The 18,043-nt window shown below is 48.0% G+C and overlaps 1 protein-coding gene across 7 annotated transcripts in view; it reads right to left on the reverse strand.

The window, feature by feature from the left end:
- Positions 1-7,360: 7,360 nt before the first annotated feature.
- Positions 7,361-18,043, reverse strand: part of Art4 (arginine methyltransferase 4) — a 227,514-nt gene continuing 216,831 nt past the window's right edge. For 6 of the 7 annotated variants that reach the window (XR_011222364.1, XR_011222363.1, XR_011222362.1 and 3 more), the window contains one exon: positions 7,361-10,162. Coding sequence is in view for 2 of the 7 variants with exons in the window: in XM_069302680.1 (XP_069158781.1) it covers positions 10,004-10,162 (159 nt within the window). In the remaining 5 variants the exon portion in view is untranslated. The remainder of the gene's footprint in view (positions 10,163-18,043) is intronic. The other variant, XR_011222360.1, reaches the window with a different exon arrangement.

Here is an 18,043-nt window from a genome sequence, read left to right on the forward strand (position 1 = left end):
CTGTTGGTTTTGCTTTCCTTTCCTCCAGTGGCCTTGCTCTGTTTCCAGCTCCACTACTGTCTAGTGTTAAATTGACCCCTGGGTAACTTGGCAGTTGTTCAATCAGCTGTGTATGAGCCTGAACTTTACCATGTGGTTTTCCTGCTGGGTAGAGTATGGCTCCATTCTGTGTACTGGTTTCTCTGGTTGTGTCAATTTTACCAATGCCATGACTGTTGCATTTGGGCCCTGATTGCCTGGTTATTGCTTTTGGGGGTGCAGTTTCATGGTACCATCCTTTGTTGTTGCTCAATGTGTTTACGGGCATGTCAGTCCAGGGCTGGGGCTTCATGAGCATCACTCTATAGGCTGCCCTGGTTCATTGGTTGGATCCATTTCATTAGGTACACAGTATGGTGGGTGAGTTTGCAGCTGTGTGGGAGGCCCTAAGGAGGACTGAGATTCCTCTGAGTGCCATGCTCTGGTTTCATTCAGACTGCTCCCCAGTGACTCATTATCTGAAACCAGGGGGGGTTTGCTTTGTTCCATCACGCTGTGAGGCTGGGTGCTTTGTGAAGCTCGTCTTGTGGATTCTTGGGGCTTGGTTCTCCATGTCATTCACGTCTGAGGAGTGTTCAACTTTCTCACAGATGGGCTCTTGCTTCCGTCCCTTCTCAACAGAGTAGACCATTGATGACATCTTAATGGTGTTCTTGCAAGATGTTTGGACAGCCTGATGTGGACCTCTTTGTATTGGCATGGAATCGGCTCTGTTCCCCGATCGCAAAGCTCTCGTGATGGATGCTTTTTGGCTGGTTTGGTCAAAGTGGGGGTTCATTTACTTATTTATTTATTTATTTTATATATACTGTATGTATACTGTGTGTGTGTGTATATATATATATATATACTGTATGTATACTGTGTGTGTGTGTATATATATATATATATACTGTATGTATGTATATATATATATATATATATATATATATATATATATATATATATATATATATATATATATATATAGGGGGGGGGGGGGGAAGGGTCCCTGGTGGCAATACTAAAGAGTTTGAGCTAGTTTCGAGTATACCTGGAGCATACCTAGAGGGTTTGGGAAGTTCTTCTACTACCTGAGCCCAGCCTGGGACCAGACTTGACTGGCTCCAGGCCGTGAGTCAATTCTTTATTTACACTTTTGAGGCTTCGTTTCTTTTTTAACCCAGCAGTGGTCTGTATTGGTGTGATGACTTTCTGGATGCTTTCCTGGCTGGGTGACGGAGTGTCACCCACTCTCAATGCCTCTGTGAGGAGGTAAGTTCTGGCTCTGCTTTCTAGTAGGCTACAAAACACAGACAGCTGAAACATTATATAATGTACGGTATTTTAATCTAGACATTTACCCCTACCTGTTGACTACTTGTTGATGATTTCGAGGATCAATGTCCCGGCAGCCCGGACTCTGATTAGGTCTCCTGGTTGCTGGTCTGATCACCCAGGCTATTTATCCTACATAAAATATAATGCCAGCAAGGCAGAATTTTGCTTAATATAACAAATTTAAATGTTGCATCTTATGGAGATGTTATTTACTTTCTAAATAGAGGTAAACAATTATTTTGACATCTTCTCATAATGAATAACTGCTATAATAATTTGATTTTGAACAATTACCCCTATAACAAAAATCTTGGCAGACAATAATTACTAGGTTTTACAACATGTATCATAATCAAATGAACAGTTTATTATGATTCCAAATGTGACCACTCATGGAAAAATTGAAGTTCAAAAGTGTTTGAAACTAAATTCTGTATAACGTAAATAGGTATATAGTATCCTACTATAGAAGTGAGTACGAAGTCAAAATTTTCTCAAATGTTTCACTCAGTTCACTTGTCTTCAGGCTATATGTTTATAAACACAGGTCTGTAAGGTAACACACACAGGACTGTAAGGTAACACACACAGGTCTGTAAGGTAACACACACACAGGTCTGTAAGGTAACACACACAGGACTGTAAGGTAACACACACACAGGTCTGTAAGGTAACACACACACAGGTCTGTAAGGTAACACACACACAGGTCTGTAAGGTAACACACACACAGGTCTGTAAGGTAACACACATACAGGTCTGTAAGGTAACACACACACAGGTCTGTAAGGTAACACACACAGGACTGTAAGGTAACACACACACAGGTCTGTAAGGTAACACACACACAGGTCTGTAAGGTAACACACACACAGGTCTGTAAGGTAACACACACACAGGTCTGTAAGGTAACACACACACAGGTCTGTAAGGTAACACACACACAGGTCTGTAAGGTAACACACACAGGTCTGTAAGGTAACACACACAGGTCTGTAAGGTAACACACACAGGTCTGTAAGGTAACACACACAGGTCTGTAAGGTAACACACACACAGGTCTGTAAGGTAACACACACACAGGTCTGTAAGGTAACACACACAGGTCTGTAAGGTAACACACACACAGCACTGTAAGGTAACACACACAGGTCTGTAAGGTAACACACACAGGTCTGTAAGGTAACACACACACAGCACTGTAAGGTAACACACAGGACTGTAAGGTAACACACAGCACTGTAAGGTAACACACACAGCACTGTAAGGTAACACACACACAGGTCTGTAAGGTAACACACAGGTCTGTAAGGTAACACACACAGGACTGTAAGGTAACACACACAGGTCTGTAAGGTAACACACACACAGGACTGTAAGGTAACACACACACAGGTCTGTAAGGTAACACACACAGGTCTGTAAGGTAACACACACAGCACTGTAAGGTAACACACACAGGTCTGTAAGGTAACACACACACAGGACTGTAAGGTAACACACACAGGTCTGTAAGGTAACACACACACAGGTCTGTAAGGTAACACACACAGCACTGTAAGGTAACACACACAGGTCTGTAAGGTAACACACACAGCACTGTAAGGTAACACACACACAGGTCTGTAAGGTAACACACACACAGGTCTGTAAGGTAACACACACACAGGACTGTAAGGTAACACACACAGGTCTGTAAGGTAACACACACACAGGTCTGTAAGGTAACACACACACAGGACTGTAAGGTAACACACACAACACTGCAAGGTAACACACACAGCACTGTAAGGTAACACACACAGCACTGTAAGGTAACACACACACAGGACTGTAAGGTAACACACACACAGGTCTGTAAGGTAACACACACAGGACTGTAAGGTAACACACACAGCACTGTAAGGTAACACACACACAGGACTGTAAGGTAACACACACACAGGTCTGTAAGGTAACACACACACAGGACTGTAAGGTAACACACACAGGTCTGTAAGGTAACACACACACAGGTCTGTAAGGTAACACACACACAGGTCTGTAAGGTAACACACACACAGGTCTGTAAGGTAACACACACACAGGTCTGTAAGGTAACACACACAGGACTGTAAGGTAACACACACACAGGACTGTAAGGTAACACACACAGGACTGTAAGGTAACACACACAGGTCTGTAAGGTAACACACACAGGACTGTAAGGTAACACACACAGGTCTGTAAGGTAACACACACACAGGTCTGTAAGGTAACACACACAGCACTGTAAGGTAACACACACAGCACTGTAAGGTAACACACACACAGGACTGTAAGGTAACACACACAGGACTGTAAGGTAACACACACAGGACTGTAAGGTAACACACACAGCACTGTAAGGTAACACACACAGGACTGTAAGGTAACACACACACAGGACTGTAAGGTAACACACACACACAGGTCTGTAAGGTAACACACACAGGACTGTCAGGTAACACACACAGGTCTGTAAGGTAACACACACACAGGTCTGTAAGGTAACACACACAGCACTGTAAGGTAACACACACAGGACTGTAAGGTAACACACACAGGACTGTAAGGTAACACACACACAGGTCTGTAAGGTAACACACACAGGACTGTAAGGTAACACACACAGGTCTGTAAGGTAACACACACAGGTCTGTAAGGTAACACACACAGGTCTGTAAGGTAACACACACACAGGACTGTAAGGTAACACACACAGGACTGTAAGGTAACACACACACAGGACTGTAAGGTAACACACACACAGGACTGTAAGGTAACACACACAGCACTGTAAGGTAACACACACAGCACTGTAAGGTAACACACACAGCACTGTAAGGTAACACACACAGCACTGTAAGGTAACACACACAGGTCTGTAAGGTAACACACACAGGACTGTAAGGTAACACACACACAGGACTGTAAGGTAACACACACAGGTCTGTAAGGTAACACACACAGGTCTGTAAGGTAACACACACACAGGACTGTAAGGTAACACACACACAGGACTGTAAGGTAACACACACAGGTCTGTAAGGTAACACACACAGGTCTGTAAGGTAACACACACACAGGACTGTAAGGTAACACACACACAGGACTGTAAGGTAACACACACAGGTCTGTAAAGTAACACACACAGGACTGTAAGGTAACACACACACAGGACTGTAAGGTAACACACACAGGTCTGTAAGGTAACACACACAGGTCTGTAAGGTAACACACACACAGGACTGTAAGGTAACACACACACAGGACTGTAAGGTAACACACACACAGGTCTATAAGGTAACACACACACAGGACTGTAAGGTAACACACACAGGTCTGTAAGGTAACACACACAGGTCTGTAAGGTAACACACACAGGACTGTAAGGTAACACACACAGGACTGTAAGGTAACACACACAGGTCTGTAAGGTAACACACACAGGTCTGTAAGGTAACACACACAGGACTGTAAGGTAACACACACAGGTCTGTAAGGTAACACACACACAGGACTGTAAGGTAACACACACAGGTCTGTAAGGTAACACACACAGGTCTGTAAGGTAACACACACAGGACTGTAAGGTAACACACACAGGTCTGTAAGGTAACACACACACAGGTCTGTAAGGTAACACACACAGGTCTGTAAGGTAACACACACAGGTCTGTAAGGTAACACACACACAGGTCTGTAAGGTAACACACACACAGGTCTGTAATGTAACACACACAGGTCTGTAAGGTAACACACACACAGGTCTGTAAGGTAACACACACACAGGACTGTAAGGTAACACACACAGGTCTGTAAGGTAACACACACAGGTCTGTAAGGTAACACACACAGGTCTGTAAGGTAACACACACACAGGACTGTAAGGTAACACACACAGGACTGTAAGGTAACACACACACAGGTCTGTAAGGTAACACACACAGGTCTGTAAGGTAACACACACAGGACTGTAAGGTAACACACACAGGTCTGTAAGGTAACACACACAGGTCTGTAAGGTAACACACACACAGGTCTGTAAGGTAACACACACAGGTCTGTAAGGTAACACACACAGGTCTGTAAGGTAACACACACAGGACTGTAAGGTAACACACACAGGACTGTAAGGTAACACACACAGGTCTGTAAGGTAACACACACAGGTCTGTAAGGTAACACACACACAGGACTGTAAGGTAACACACACACAGGACTGTAAGGTAACACACACAGGACTGTAAGGTAACACACACACAGGTCTGTAAGGTAACACACACAGGTCTGTAAGGTAACACACACACAGGACTGTAAGGTAACACACACACAGGACTGTAAGGTAACACACACAGCACTGTAAGGTAACACACACAGCACTGTAAAGTAACACACACAGCACTGTAAGGTAACACACACAGGACTGTAAGGTAACACACACAGCACTGTAAGGTAACACAGCACTGTAAGGTAACACACACAAGACTAAGGTAACACAGCACTGTAAGGTAACACACACAAGACTGTAAGGTAACACACACAGGACTGTAAGGTAACACACACAGCACTGTAAGGTAACACACACAAGACTGTAAGGTAACACAGCACTGTAAGGTAACACACACAAGACTGTAAGGTAACACACACAGCACTGTAAGGTAACACACACAGCACTGTAAGGTAACACACACAGCACTGTAAGGTAACACAGCACTGTAAGGTAACACACACAAGACTGTAAGGTAACACACACAGCACTGTAAGGTAACACACACAGCACTGTAAGGTAACACAGCACTGGAAGGTAACATAGCACTGTAAGGTAACACACACAAGACTGTAAGGTAACACACACAGCACTGTAAGGTAACACACACAGCACTGTAAGGTAACATACACAGGACTGTAAGGTAACACACACAGCACTGTAAGGTAACACACACAGCACTGTAAGGTAACACACACAGCACTGTAAGGTAACACACACAGCACTGTAAGGTAACACACACAGGACTGTAAGGTAACACACACAGGACTGTAAGGTAACACACACAGGACTGTAAGGTAACACACACAGCACTGTAAGGTAACACACACAGGAATGTAAGGTAACACACACAGGACTGTAAGGTAACACACACAGCACTGTAAGGTAACACACACAGCACTGTAAGGTAACACACACAGGAATGTAAGGTAACACACACAGGAATGTAAGGTAACACACACAGGACTGTAAGGTAACACACACAGCACTGTAAGGTAACACACACAGGACTGTAAGGTAACACACACAGGACTGTAAGGTAACACACACAGCACTGTAAGGTAACACACACAGCACTGTAAGGTAACACACACAGCACTGTAAGGTAACACAGCACTGTAAGGTAACACACACAGGACTGTAAGGTAACACACACAGCACTGTAAGGTAACACACACAGCACTGTAAGGTAACACACACAGCACTGTAAGGTAACACAGCACTGTAAGGTAACACACACAGGACTGTAAGGTAACACACACAGCACTGTAAGGTAACACAGCACTGTAAGGTAACACACACAGGACTGTAAGGTAACACACACAGCACTGTAAGGTAACACACACAGCACTGTAAGGTAACACACACAGCACTGTAAGGTAACACAGCACTGTAAGGTAACACACACAGGACTGTAAGGTAACACACTCAGCACTGTAAGGTAACACACACAGCACTGTAAGGTAACACAGCACTGTAAGGTAACACAGCACTGTAAGGTAACACACACAGCACTAAGGTAACACAAATAGTTAATGAGTGACGAGAAAAGGTTGACCACCATCAAGTAAAGAGAAGGATAATTCAAGTGAATGTGAAGAAAGACATTATTGCAATAAGAATAACCAATAAATGCTGTGTTAAGTAACAATTAACTAACAGTGGTGTGGAAAATATCGACAATAAAGATTTGGAAAATAAATGTTAAAATGGTTTCTCGTTTCGTGTATTTTAAATATAATGTATTAGCAAAATAACTAACATTTTTATTTAAATCACCATCAAGTCATTTTTGCATTTAAATTAGCGTCAATGTTACGACAAGCACATAACCTCACGCAGTAACTAAAACAGCTGGGTGACGATCGCATAACAATTCCATAGGAATCGCTTACATAATATTTAAGACGAGTGTCTATAAGACACATTCTGGACAAGTGTTTTAACTCCTGAGTTACAGGGCAGCAACTGCTTTCTCACACAAGACAACGGAGAACAGTTATTGCTGGATGATCATCCCGACACTACCACCTTACTTCAACCATCTCCACGTAATGTTACCCAAGTTGAGGGCTGGTGGTGTCTACCTAGGTCATGTTGTCTACCCAGGTCATGTTGTGTCTACCTAGGTCATGTCATGTGTATCTACCCAGGTCATGTGTCTACCTAGGTCATGTCATGTGTATCTACCTAGGTCATGTTGTCTTCCCAGGTCATGTTGTGTCTACCTAGGTCATGTTGTGTCTACTTAGGTCATGTATCTACCCTTGTCATATTGTCATGTGTGTCTACCCAGGTCATATTGTCATGTATCTACCCAGGTCATGTCATGTGTGTCTACCCCAGGTCATATTGTCATGTGTATCTACCCAGGTCATGTGTGTCTACCCCAGGTCATGTTGTCATGTGTATCTACCCAGGTCATGTTGTCATGTGTGTCTACCTCAGGTCATATTGTCATGTGTGTCTACCTCAGGTAATATTGTCATGTGTATCTACCCAGGTAATATTGTCATGAGTATCTACCCAGGTCATATTGTCATGTGTGTCAATCCCAGGTCATGTTGTCATGTGTGTCTACCCAGGTCATGTTGTCATGTGTGTCTACCCAGGTCATGTTGTCATATATCTACCCAGATCATGTTGTCAAGTGTATCTACCCAGGTCATGTTGTCAAGTGTATCTACCCAGGTCATGTTGTCATGTGTATCTACCCAGATCATGTTGTCATGTGTATCTACCCAGGTCATGTTGTCATGTGTATCTACCCAGGTCATGTTGTCATGTGTATCTACCCAGGTCATGTTGTCATGTATCTACCCAGGTCATGTTATGTGTATCTACCCAGGTCATGTGTGTCTACCCCAGGTCATATTGTCATGTGTATCTACCCAGATCATGTTATCATGTGTATCTATCCAGGTCATGTTGTCATGTATCTACCCAGGTCATGTTATGTGTGTCTACCCAGGTCATGTTGTCATATATCTACCCAGATCATGTTTCTACCCAGGTCATGTGTATCTACCCAGGTCATGTTGTCATGTATCTACCCAGGTCATGTTGTCATGCTGCTACTACCACCATTGTATCTACCAAGGTAATCATCAAATGTAACCTCAAAAATGTTTTTTATCAATACATGAACTAACCTTAGTGACCAATACAATAATTGTCATGGAATGGTTGAGTGTAAATGTAATTTTAGCTATGAACAACACTGCCCACATTAATGATTTTGAACAATAGCTAAAGAGAACACAACCTATTATAGTACAGTATTATGTGTGAGACTTTTTATATAATGCTAAATTGTATTTTACTGCAATGTTTTTCACATTTATTTGAAATTACTTATGCCTTATGTTTTTTTTTTTAAGTCTCATCTACTATGACAAAATTTCTACTTAAAAATATTAAAAAAATTACACTTATGCATATTATTAGCTTAGTACTAACATCAGTCATTAAGTAATACCCATTCCAAGTTTTCTGAGCATTGACAAAAGAAATGTTCATTAATTATTACATATCTTTTGGAGAATTCAATAGTCAATGAATCGAGGAGAATTCAAGTAGAAATGTAATATTTCCACACAATCTTTTGAACACATATTTGTAAACAAAGTGAATGAAGTGATTTGCACTTGACTCTTACATCGTTATAATATTGCCCAAGACAAGATTCACCCTCAACAATAATCCCTCTAATAAATGAGGGAATAAATATTATGACCTTAAAGGTACAGTACATTTCTCCAAATTAGGAAAAATATTTCCTTAAAATTCCTTATACTACCTTTTCCCCCCTCCCTCATCACTACCCTAAAGCCACCCTCACTGAGTATGTCGTCAGTAATAACTACAATACACTCGAGCTCGAGACACACAACTCACACCTGTGGTGGGCAGAACTCGTGCACTCGGCCATCCCAGAGATGTGCAAACATCAAAGTCAATTACAATAACATATCACTACATTTATATTTACATTTGATTTTGGATATAGCAGATTCTTGAAATGAATTTGTCATAAAAAATATAGTTTTCACCATAAACTTACAAATTCACCTTTACATTACTTAGAAGCAATGTTTTTATTTTCTATTTATTTATCGAAGTTGCTTATTAGTTTTCTGTAATTAGCAATTGCTGATAATTACGATTCATTATTAAGTATTGTGGTAAGTACAGAGAGCATATAGTACCCAAACTTAGCATGTATATCACACTTTAAATTCAGCACTATACATGTATAAAATTGCACTTGATCCAAGACCGCATTCAGTGCAATATTTTGAACCATATGATATCAATTTTCCACAAAGATCCGAGTTATAGCTGCACTCAAGGTCACTGAGCTTGTGAGCGTGCCCCACCACCAATCCCAGAACGCGTTCCTAACTGGATGCCTTGTGTCGGCAAGGTAATCGAGCCAGGAGTCACATAATCACCAATCATCAATGCACTATTAACAGGAAAGCTTTCCCCACCAACACCACTACCAGTCGCCTGTAAAACAAACCAGAACAAATTAAACGTTTGCTGCACCGCCATTTCACAAATATAATTATTAAAATTAATGACCAATACACATATTGACTAATATAACACTATGACTCTTAGAGCCTTAACTGTAGCCTCTGTTCACTCAGCAGTTAATTGGTACCTGGTTGTTAAACAATTTGGTGGGTCGTATTCCGTGAAAAAATTAGGATTAAGGACTTGTTCGAAACGCTGTGTGCTCTGGTGGCTTTACAAAGAATGTAACAACTCTTGTATATACTGTATAAATACTGTACACACACAAAAAAAAAAAAACATTAAATGTAATGAAATGCCATTTGCTGGGTGATCCCTGGGGCTTCCTGCAGCAGCTATAGGACTGATATACGCTACATTAGTTTGGGGCTTCAGTCAATGGAGTTCTGCCTACTGAGGACCACGAGCCAGACCCTGGCCTCCTCAGAAAGACGCAGGGTGCAATGACCTAGGGAAACCCCCTTGTATTTGGGGTTATTCCCTGTCTGCCATCGACTGGGGTTAGGCACCTAGAAAGGTAGGTATTCAAAACAAACCCCACATTGTAGGAAACCCCCAAAAGAAAACAAGGAAAACAAGCAAATGTTAACCACTGCCACCGTGCTGCTTGTCCATGCAATTTCCCCCCACCCCCGGGAAGAGGAGGATCCCCGGATCCCCCTCGCCGGCTGCCTAGCTCCTCAGTTCGGAGGCTGAGCATCAAAACGATCAGAGGGAGGGTTCCAGGGAGCCTCCGGGGCTCACCCAGAAAATGGTGTTTCATTACATTCAATGCTGGCTTTCTGTGGGGAGCCCCTCTGTCTCCCTGGAGCTACATACCCAAAGATAAGTAAGATAGGGATGTACCTGGGAGGCAGCCGCACTGCGTGCCACAACATGAAGACAAGACAACTGGCTGCAACCTGCGACCCAAGGCAACACAGGAACGATTGGGACCAGGAACATTCACCAAAGAACGGGCGGCGAGAACCCTGTTCGACCTCCAAAATCCTTGTGCCTGAACGTCAGCTCAAGACATGTTCCCAAACACAGCAGCAAGAGCATCATACTTATGAACATCATGGGCATAAGGGTAGACTGTGGGCTGGCTAGACTTAATAACCCTGTGGACGACCTGAGAGACCCGAGCCCTGGAACAGGGAACGAGGTAAGTCAGATTGACCCAAAGCACGTCTACGGCCTGAGAAGCCAAGGTGCGCAGGTAATGGCAGAGCCGCAACCGGACACAACACATGATGTACCCTCGGCCTAATCAACCAAGCATTAAAAACCCAATGGCCCCTTTGGAAGCCTGCTTGCACATTCTTCACCAGAAAAGAAGTAGACAGCTGTAACCGAACAAAAGTCCACCAGGAATGAAAGAGCAGGGATCTCTACACTGGAGGAGAGCAGGAAACACTGACCCGAACCCCAGAGGCCAATGCCAACAGAAACAAAGCCTTCCGAAAGTAAGCATGAACAGAAGGGGCCACCACAAACCGAGGAGAAGAAAGAAAAAGAGAGCACCCGGTCCAAGGACCAGGACAGTTCAGGCGGCACATGAGTAGGCTGGAGGCAAAACAAAGTACGAGGAATCTTACAGAACGGGACGGAAGGGACATCCACCCCGAATGCAAGCTGGAGCAGCCCAGTCAGCACCGCACGAATAGAGGCAACAGTATTCAGTATGAGATGATAGTCCTGAAAGAGCAAAGAAAGAAAGGACAAGACAACCCCGAACAAAAATAGAACACAACCTATGAAGAGAGGGGGGAAAGGGTGAAAATAATGACAATAGACTCCATACTGTCATCGAGACGAAGACCGCAGGTGGGACACCTTGAATAAAGTCACCTGATCACCAAACAAGAGATTATACACCCGTGTCAAAAAGGCCAGACGCGAAAAGTGGAGGAGCAGATCGAACCAGCCACTGTAACGGACTGGGTCGAGCTGCTGGAAGAGGTGGAGCCGAGGAAAAAGGCCCCGAGTTCAAACACCGAGCCTGAACACTGCTTCAAGAGAGCAGTGTCTGAAACCAAGGCTGGGCCGGCCACCATGGGGCCACAAGGACGACTCCCCTATGGGAAGACCCCAACCGAGCCAGACCTGAAGCAGCAGCTGAACTGGGGGGAAAGAAGTACAAGAAACCCCACCACGACCAGTCCTGCCGAAAATTGTCCACCTCGACAGGGAGCCGGTGGCTGAGCGGACAGAACACTGGACGCGTGATCCTGTGGTCCTAGGTTAGATCCTGGGCGCCGGCGAGAAACGATGAGCAGTTTCTTTCATCCTGATGCCCCTGTTACCTAGCAGTAAATAGGTACCTGGGAGTTAGTCAGCTGTCACGGGCTGCTTCCTGGGGGTAGAGGCCTGGTCGAGGACCGGGCCGCGGGGACACTAAAGCCCCGAAATCATCTCAAGATAACCTCAAGATAGCACGACAGTCAGGAAAGGGTGCCACATATATTGGGAGACACGAAGTAGTCCACTGCCAGAGGCTCGCACATCTGGCAGAGCCAACTAAAGGAGTCGGAATCGACCGTCCATTTCGTGGACTGGAAAATGAACCTTGACAGGCCGTCTCACCAGGACAATGGGCATTCCTCGGATGCGAACTGCACAGAGTTAAACCCCAAGAATCACCTGAAGCGACCCGCCCCAAAGAGCCAAAGGCCAAAGAAAACTCCCGCGGTTCAGACAAGGAACCACCGGAGTGCAGTCCGAATGGAGCCTGATCGTAGAGACCCGAACCCTCCGTACCGAAAACCAAACTGCTGCAAACTCCCGCTCCATGCTGTGAGCCCGACGGAAAGACAGAGGCCACCACCCTTGACCTGTCTGATGAGCACTGGGCACAAAGTCCCAGCTGAGAGACAAGGCATTCGTGAACACACCGAGTGAGGGATCGGGTAGGCGCCAAGGCACTGAACCCCAAAAAACCAGCGTTGAATGTAATGAAACGCCATTTTCTGGGTGAGACCCGGAGGCTCCCCGGAGCTTTACCGGCTGATATGCTAATGTCAGACTTTGGCATCAGTCATGTGTATGGAGTTCTAGGGCCTACCGGGGACCACGGCCAGAACCTGGCCCCCTCAGAGAGGCAAGGGAAGCAATGGCCTATAGAAACCCCCGTGTGGTTGGAAGCATTCTATGTCTGCCATCGACCGGGTCAAGCATCCAGAAAGGTAAGCATTCCAAAACAAACCCCTATTCTGGTGAAAATTGCTACCTAAACCCGAACTAGTGGATAGAACTCTTCAACAGAAAACAAGGAAACTAGTATGACGTCATACGTCACCACGCCGCTGTCTGCGCAGCTCCCCCTCCCCGGGAGGGGGAAGGGGGAGCCCCAGACCTCCCACGCCGGCTATCCACCCATCAGTTCTGAGGCTGGATGTCAAAACACGCGAAAAACCGCCGACCGGAGGGAGGGAGGGTTGCCGGGGAGCCTCCGGGTCTCACCTAGAAAATGGCGTTTCATTACATTCAACGCTGGTTTTCTGGGGGAGCCCTGTCGGCTCCCCGGAGCTAACTACCCACAGAGGAAGGTCAAAGGGACAGAACCGGGAGGCGGACACCACGCACCCCCCAAGGAGGCAAGACAACCGGCAGTAAACGCCAACCCAAGGCGCCACAGCCCCGAAAAGTCCCGGGAACAACACGAGAACAACGAGCAGCAAGGCCCCTGCACGAACACCAAAAATCCATGCCCGAAAGACCGCAAGGCCACGTCGCCCAGACGGCAGCGAGAGCAGCGAAACCACGAACGCCACAGGCATGAGGGAAGAACACAGGCAGCTTAGCCGCAAGAACACAGCTGACCACCCGGGACACTATCACCCGCGAACCGGGAAGAACAGAACCGGATCAACGCAAAACGCACTCTGGACCTAAACACCGTGGCACACAAACAACAGCGGAGGGCCGCCACTGAACACAAAAAAACAACACACCCCCCGGCCCGACCAACGAAGCACCAACAAACCCTGGACCCCTCCAGAACGCAGCAGCCCCACCCTGCGCCACAAAAGATGGAGACTGCTGCCACTGAACAACCAAAACGCTAAAACCGAAGGAGAAAGAAAACTCAGCGACTCAACCCCCAGAGGCAAATGCCAAAAGGAAAGAGCTGACGAAAAAACACACCGGAACCGAAGGGGCACTACCAACCGAGGAGAAGACAGAGCACGCTGACCAGAGACCAGGATGGTGCAAGCGACGCACAAGACAGCTGACTAAATGGTGCAGAAGCAGCACCAAGACCGAAAGCAAGCTGAAGCGACTCCGCCCGCGCCGCACGAAAAGATGCGACAGTATGTGGCAAGACGACAGCCCACAACCCCCACCAGAAAACCAAGCCGAGAGTAAACCAAGCTAACAAGAGTAACCACCTAAGAAGGGACAGGAAAAGGAAGGACCGACAAAATACCCCATACTGCCGCCAAGAGAAGCACGCAGGTGGGACACCTACCACGAAAAAACCCGACCACCAACCGGAGGCGAGACCGCGAGGCAGAACATAAGCAGCCCCGACAAGGCCCCTTTGAGCCCAGGAAAAGGCGGAGCCGCGGGAAGATCTCGGGCGCGACCACCGAAACCCAGGCGGCACAAGGAGATGGAACGTCTGCCGAACAGAAAAACTCCCCAAAGCATGCAAGCCCGCCAGGAGTTCAGAAACGACGGGTCCGACGCGAGACATCGCAAGACCCCCCAAAAAAACAACCGGCAGGGCAAGCTAGGAAACCAAAGAAGGCGGAAGGGTCGCCGCCAGAACAGTACCCGAACCAAGGGGTACGAACAACTGCAATAGACCGAGACAAGGAAGCACATCACAGGACACAGGGTGACAAACGCCTAAGAACACACGCAGAACACCCCTGCTGCAGAGGAGGCAGGAAGAAAAAGCAGAAGCACAAAAACCCCAGGATAACCAGGGGTGGACAATCAGGCAGGGACAGAAAAAACCCCACGCAATCCCCAGGCACAAAACGGCAGCAAAGTGCCACTCCACAACCGGACACAGGAACAAGGACACGCCACCATGAAACACAGTACCAATGCACACGTGCAGCAGCAGCAACAGGCACCACTGCAACATGCAACATGTAAAGAGCAACTCCCTTCTGCAAAGGCAGAGAACTGAGCAGGCAGACCCCAGACAGGGCCAACGGAGACACGACAAAACCCCATAGGCCCAGAAACCTGCACCAGGCGACCGACGGCAGAGAAAACCCCGCTCGATACCTGCTGGATGAGGTACTGGGAGCTCTTTCACACCTCAAGCCCGGCCCAAGGCCAGGCTAGACCGGCCAGAGGGTGGCCCAGCAGGCAGCTGCTAGGAGCAGTCCACCGGCCCACATACCACCACAACCAGGACGGGCCGGAACTGCCATACGAAAACAGGCTAGTGCGCCCTGGAAGTCCACAGACGAACCAGCAAGAAGGCTTATGCTTGCAAGTAGGTCGTGTAACAAGCACAGACCTCTGATGGTAATACAGTGTTCCCCAAATGTGCCAATAGCACCACTGCACTCCACTGGTACTATCCCGCAAGTTCTACCAGATAGGCGGGACCCAAGAGCCAGAGCTCAAATCCTGCAAGCACAGCCAGGAGCCTTACCAGGTGAGTACAGAACCAACCCTACAACCCCCACACCTCACATTAAAAAAGGAGGGTCCCCTGAATGACTCCAGCATGGGTTGGACATGCACATGAGGGGGACAGGAAGGGTTGAAAAAGGGACAGTCACTGGTGTGCGAACGGTCTCAGTCGTACAAAAATATACCTAAATAAAGACAGGTATATAAACAACTCCGCATCCAGCGCCCGGCCAAAAGACGCCAGACCACAGAAACTCACCTGGCGAACGGTGGCACGAACTTGACACGACTCAACCGCGCCCAGAAGAACCAGGGAGCACCGCCAGGTGAAGACGCCAGAGCCGGACCCTGCCGGACCCGCAGGAGAGCAGGGAGAGGCGAAGGAGGCGGTCCACATCCATGACACAGGGAAAACCGCAGTGTCCTCCCCACAACTGGGAACCAGGACACCCCTGGCGCGAATGGGCACATACCGCAGCCAGGGAGAAGAACGAGAGGCGAAGCATTGTAGCAAAAAGGGCGCAAAACACCAGCACTGAAACACCGCCCAGACCAAAACAAACTCCACGGCGCATCCGCATAACACGCTGGCCGAACCGCACACCCTCTCTGCGGGAAGGCGCCAGCCAGGACTACTGCACGAGAAAAGTAGCCAAAAGAGGAAGCAGGAACAATAAAACCGGCCAAAGAAGCAAAGAGCCCAAAAGGGAACCCAACCGGGCGACAAGCAGCCCAACCGGGCGACAAGCAGCCCAACCGGGCGACAAGCAGCCCAACCGGGCGACAAGCAGCCCAACCGGGCGACAAGCAGCCCAACCGGGCGACAAGCAGCCCAACAGGGCGACAAGCAGCCCAACAGGGCGACAAGCAGCCCAACAGGGCGACAAGCAGCCCAACAGGGCGACAAGCAGCCCAACAGGGCGACAAGCAGCCCAACAGGGCGACAAGTAGCCCAACAGGGCGACAAGTAGCCCAACAGGGCGACAAGTAGCCCAACAGGGCGACAAGTAGCCCAACAGGGCGACAAGTAAGAGGCGCCGACAGACGTTCCAATAATGCAGGAAGTAGCGAAAAACCTTCCCGTACCCTCGAGAACACAGAAGCCAACACTAGTCCCAAAGGCACACGAAGGCGCAGGCGCACCCGAGATCAGAAGTCACGCAGAACCCCATTGAACGGGGAAACATGACGAAAACACCGTCCCAAAAAGGGGTGGGAGGAAACATCCACCCACAGGACGGAACCAACCGACTCAAAGGCCAAGGAACCGAGCCTGGGGAGGGGCCGACGTCCAACAGCAGGTACGGCGAGTGGGGAGGAAAGACCCCACTCCGCGTAACCACAAGCCCCGCCTAGAGGGGGGATAAAAACCCCCACGGGGTCCAACGGGGCGAAGGCCCCCCAAGTCAGCCCCTCCCCAGCCCCGGGAACTGACACGACAGGCCCCGTGGCCGATCCGTTCCCCCAAAGCTCCGGCCATACCAGAAAACCGGGGCAGCCGTGAAAACACTAAGGAAGGGAGCCCACTGGCAGACTCATACAACACGGCTGGAGGAACAGGCTCAAATGCCCCCGTCACTACCCCGGAAGGGGAATTCCCCGAGACTGCCCGAGTCTCAACACCACCAAAAACCCCGCCCCGAACCTACAGACAGTAAGGAACCGGATGCAGGCAGGAAGGGTGATCCAGGGGAAAGACAAGGGGGCATGGATGGAACCGAAGCAACCAACACCCCCAAGTCCCAAAACGAACTACAACGGGGCAGCCCCGGGGCTCCCGGGAGGAAACCACGAGAACATTGCCACCACCAAGGCTCAAGTGCAACGCCCCTGCTGCCCGCACCCGCTTCGTTAGCACAACTGGGTAACCAAGCCACAACGAGCAACCAAACTCGCAGGACTCCGGGTCGAAGGTGTCACCGACCCCACAGGCAGCAGACGGAGGCAAAACAGAGAGTCACCCAGAGACAAAGGGTGAGAGCAACCCTCAAACTCGCTGGAAGCGAGGGGGGGACTCTGGGATCACATCCATCGGACCCGCGTGCCCCCAGGGGTTTCCCAGGGTCCCGAGCGTTTACTATAAGCGGACTCGCGCTCAGGTAATCCCAGGCAGGGTACTGCTAACCGGCACCCAAAGCTACCAAACAACTTTCTAAGAGCTGAACCCCCGGGACGTGTACACTCACGGGGACCTAGCAGGGGGTACCACCAGAAAATACCCAGAACACAAGGGGCAAGAACGAAGGCAGACCCCCCCCCCACCAGGTA

Source organism: Procambarus clarkii, chromosome 48, assembly GCF_040958095.1.
Source record: "Procambarus clarkii isolate CNS0578487 chromosome 48, FALCON_Pclarkii_2.0, whole genome shotgun sequence".
In the NCBI taxonomy this organism is placed as follows: Eukaryota; Metazoa; Arthropoda; class Malacostraca; order Decapoda; family Cambaridae; genus Procambarus; species Procambarus clarkii.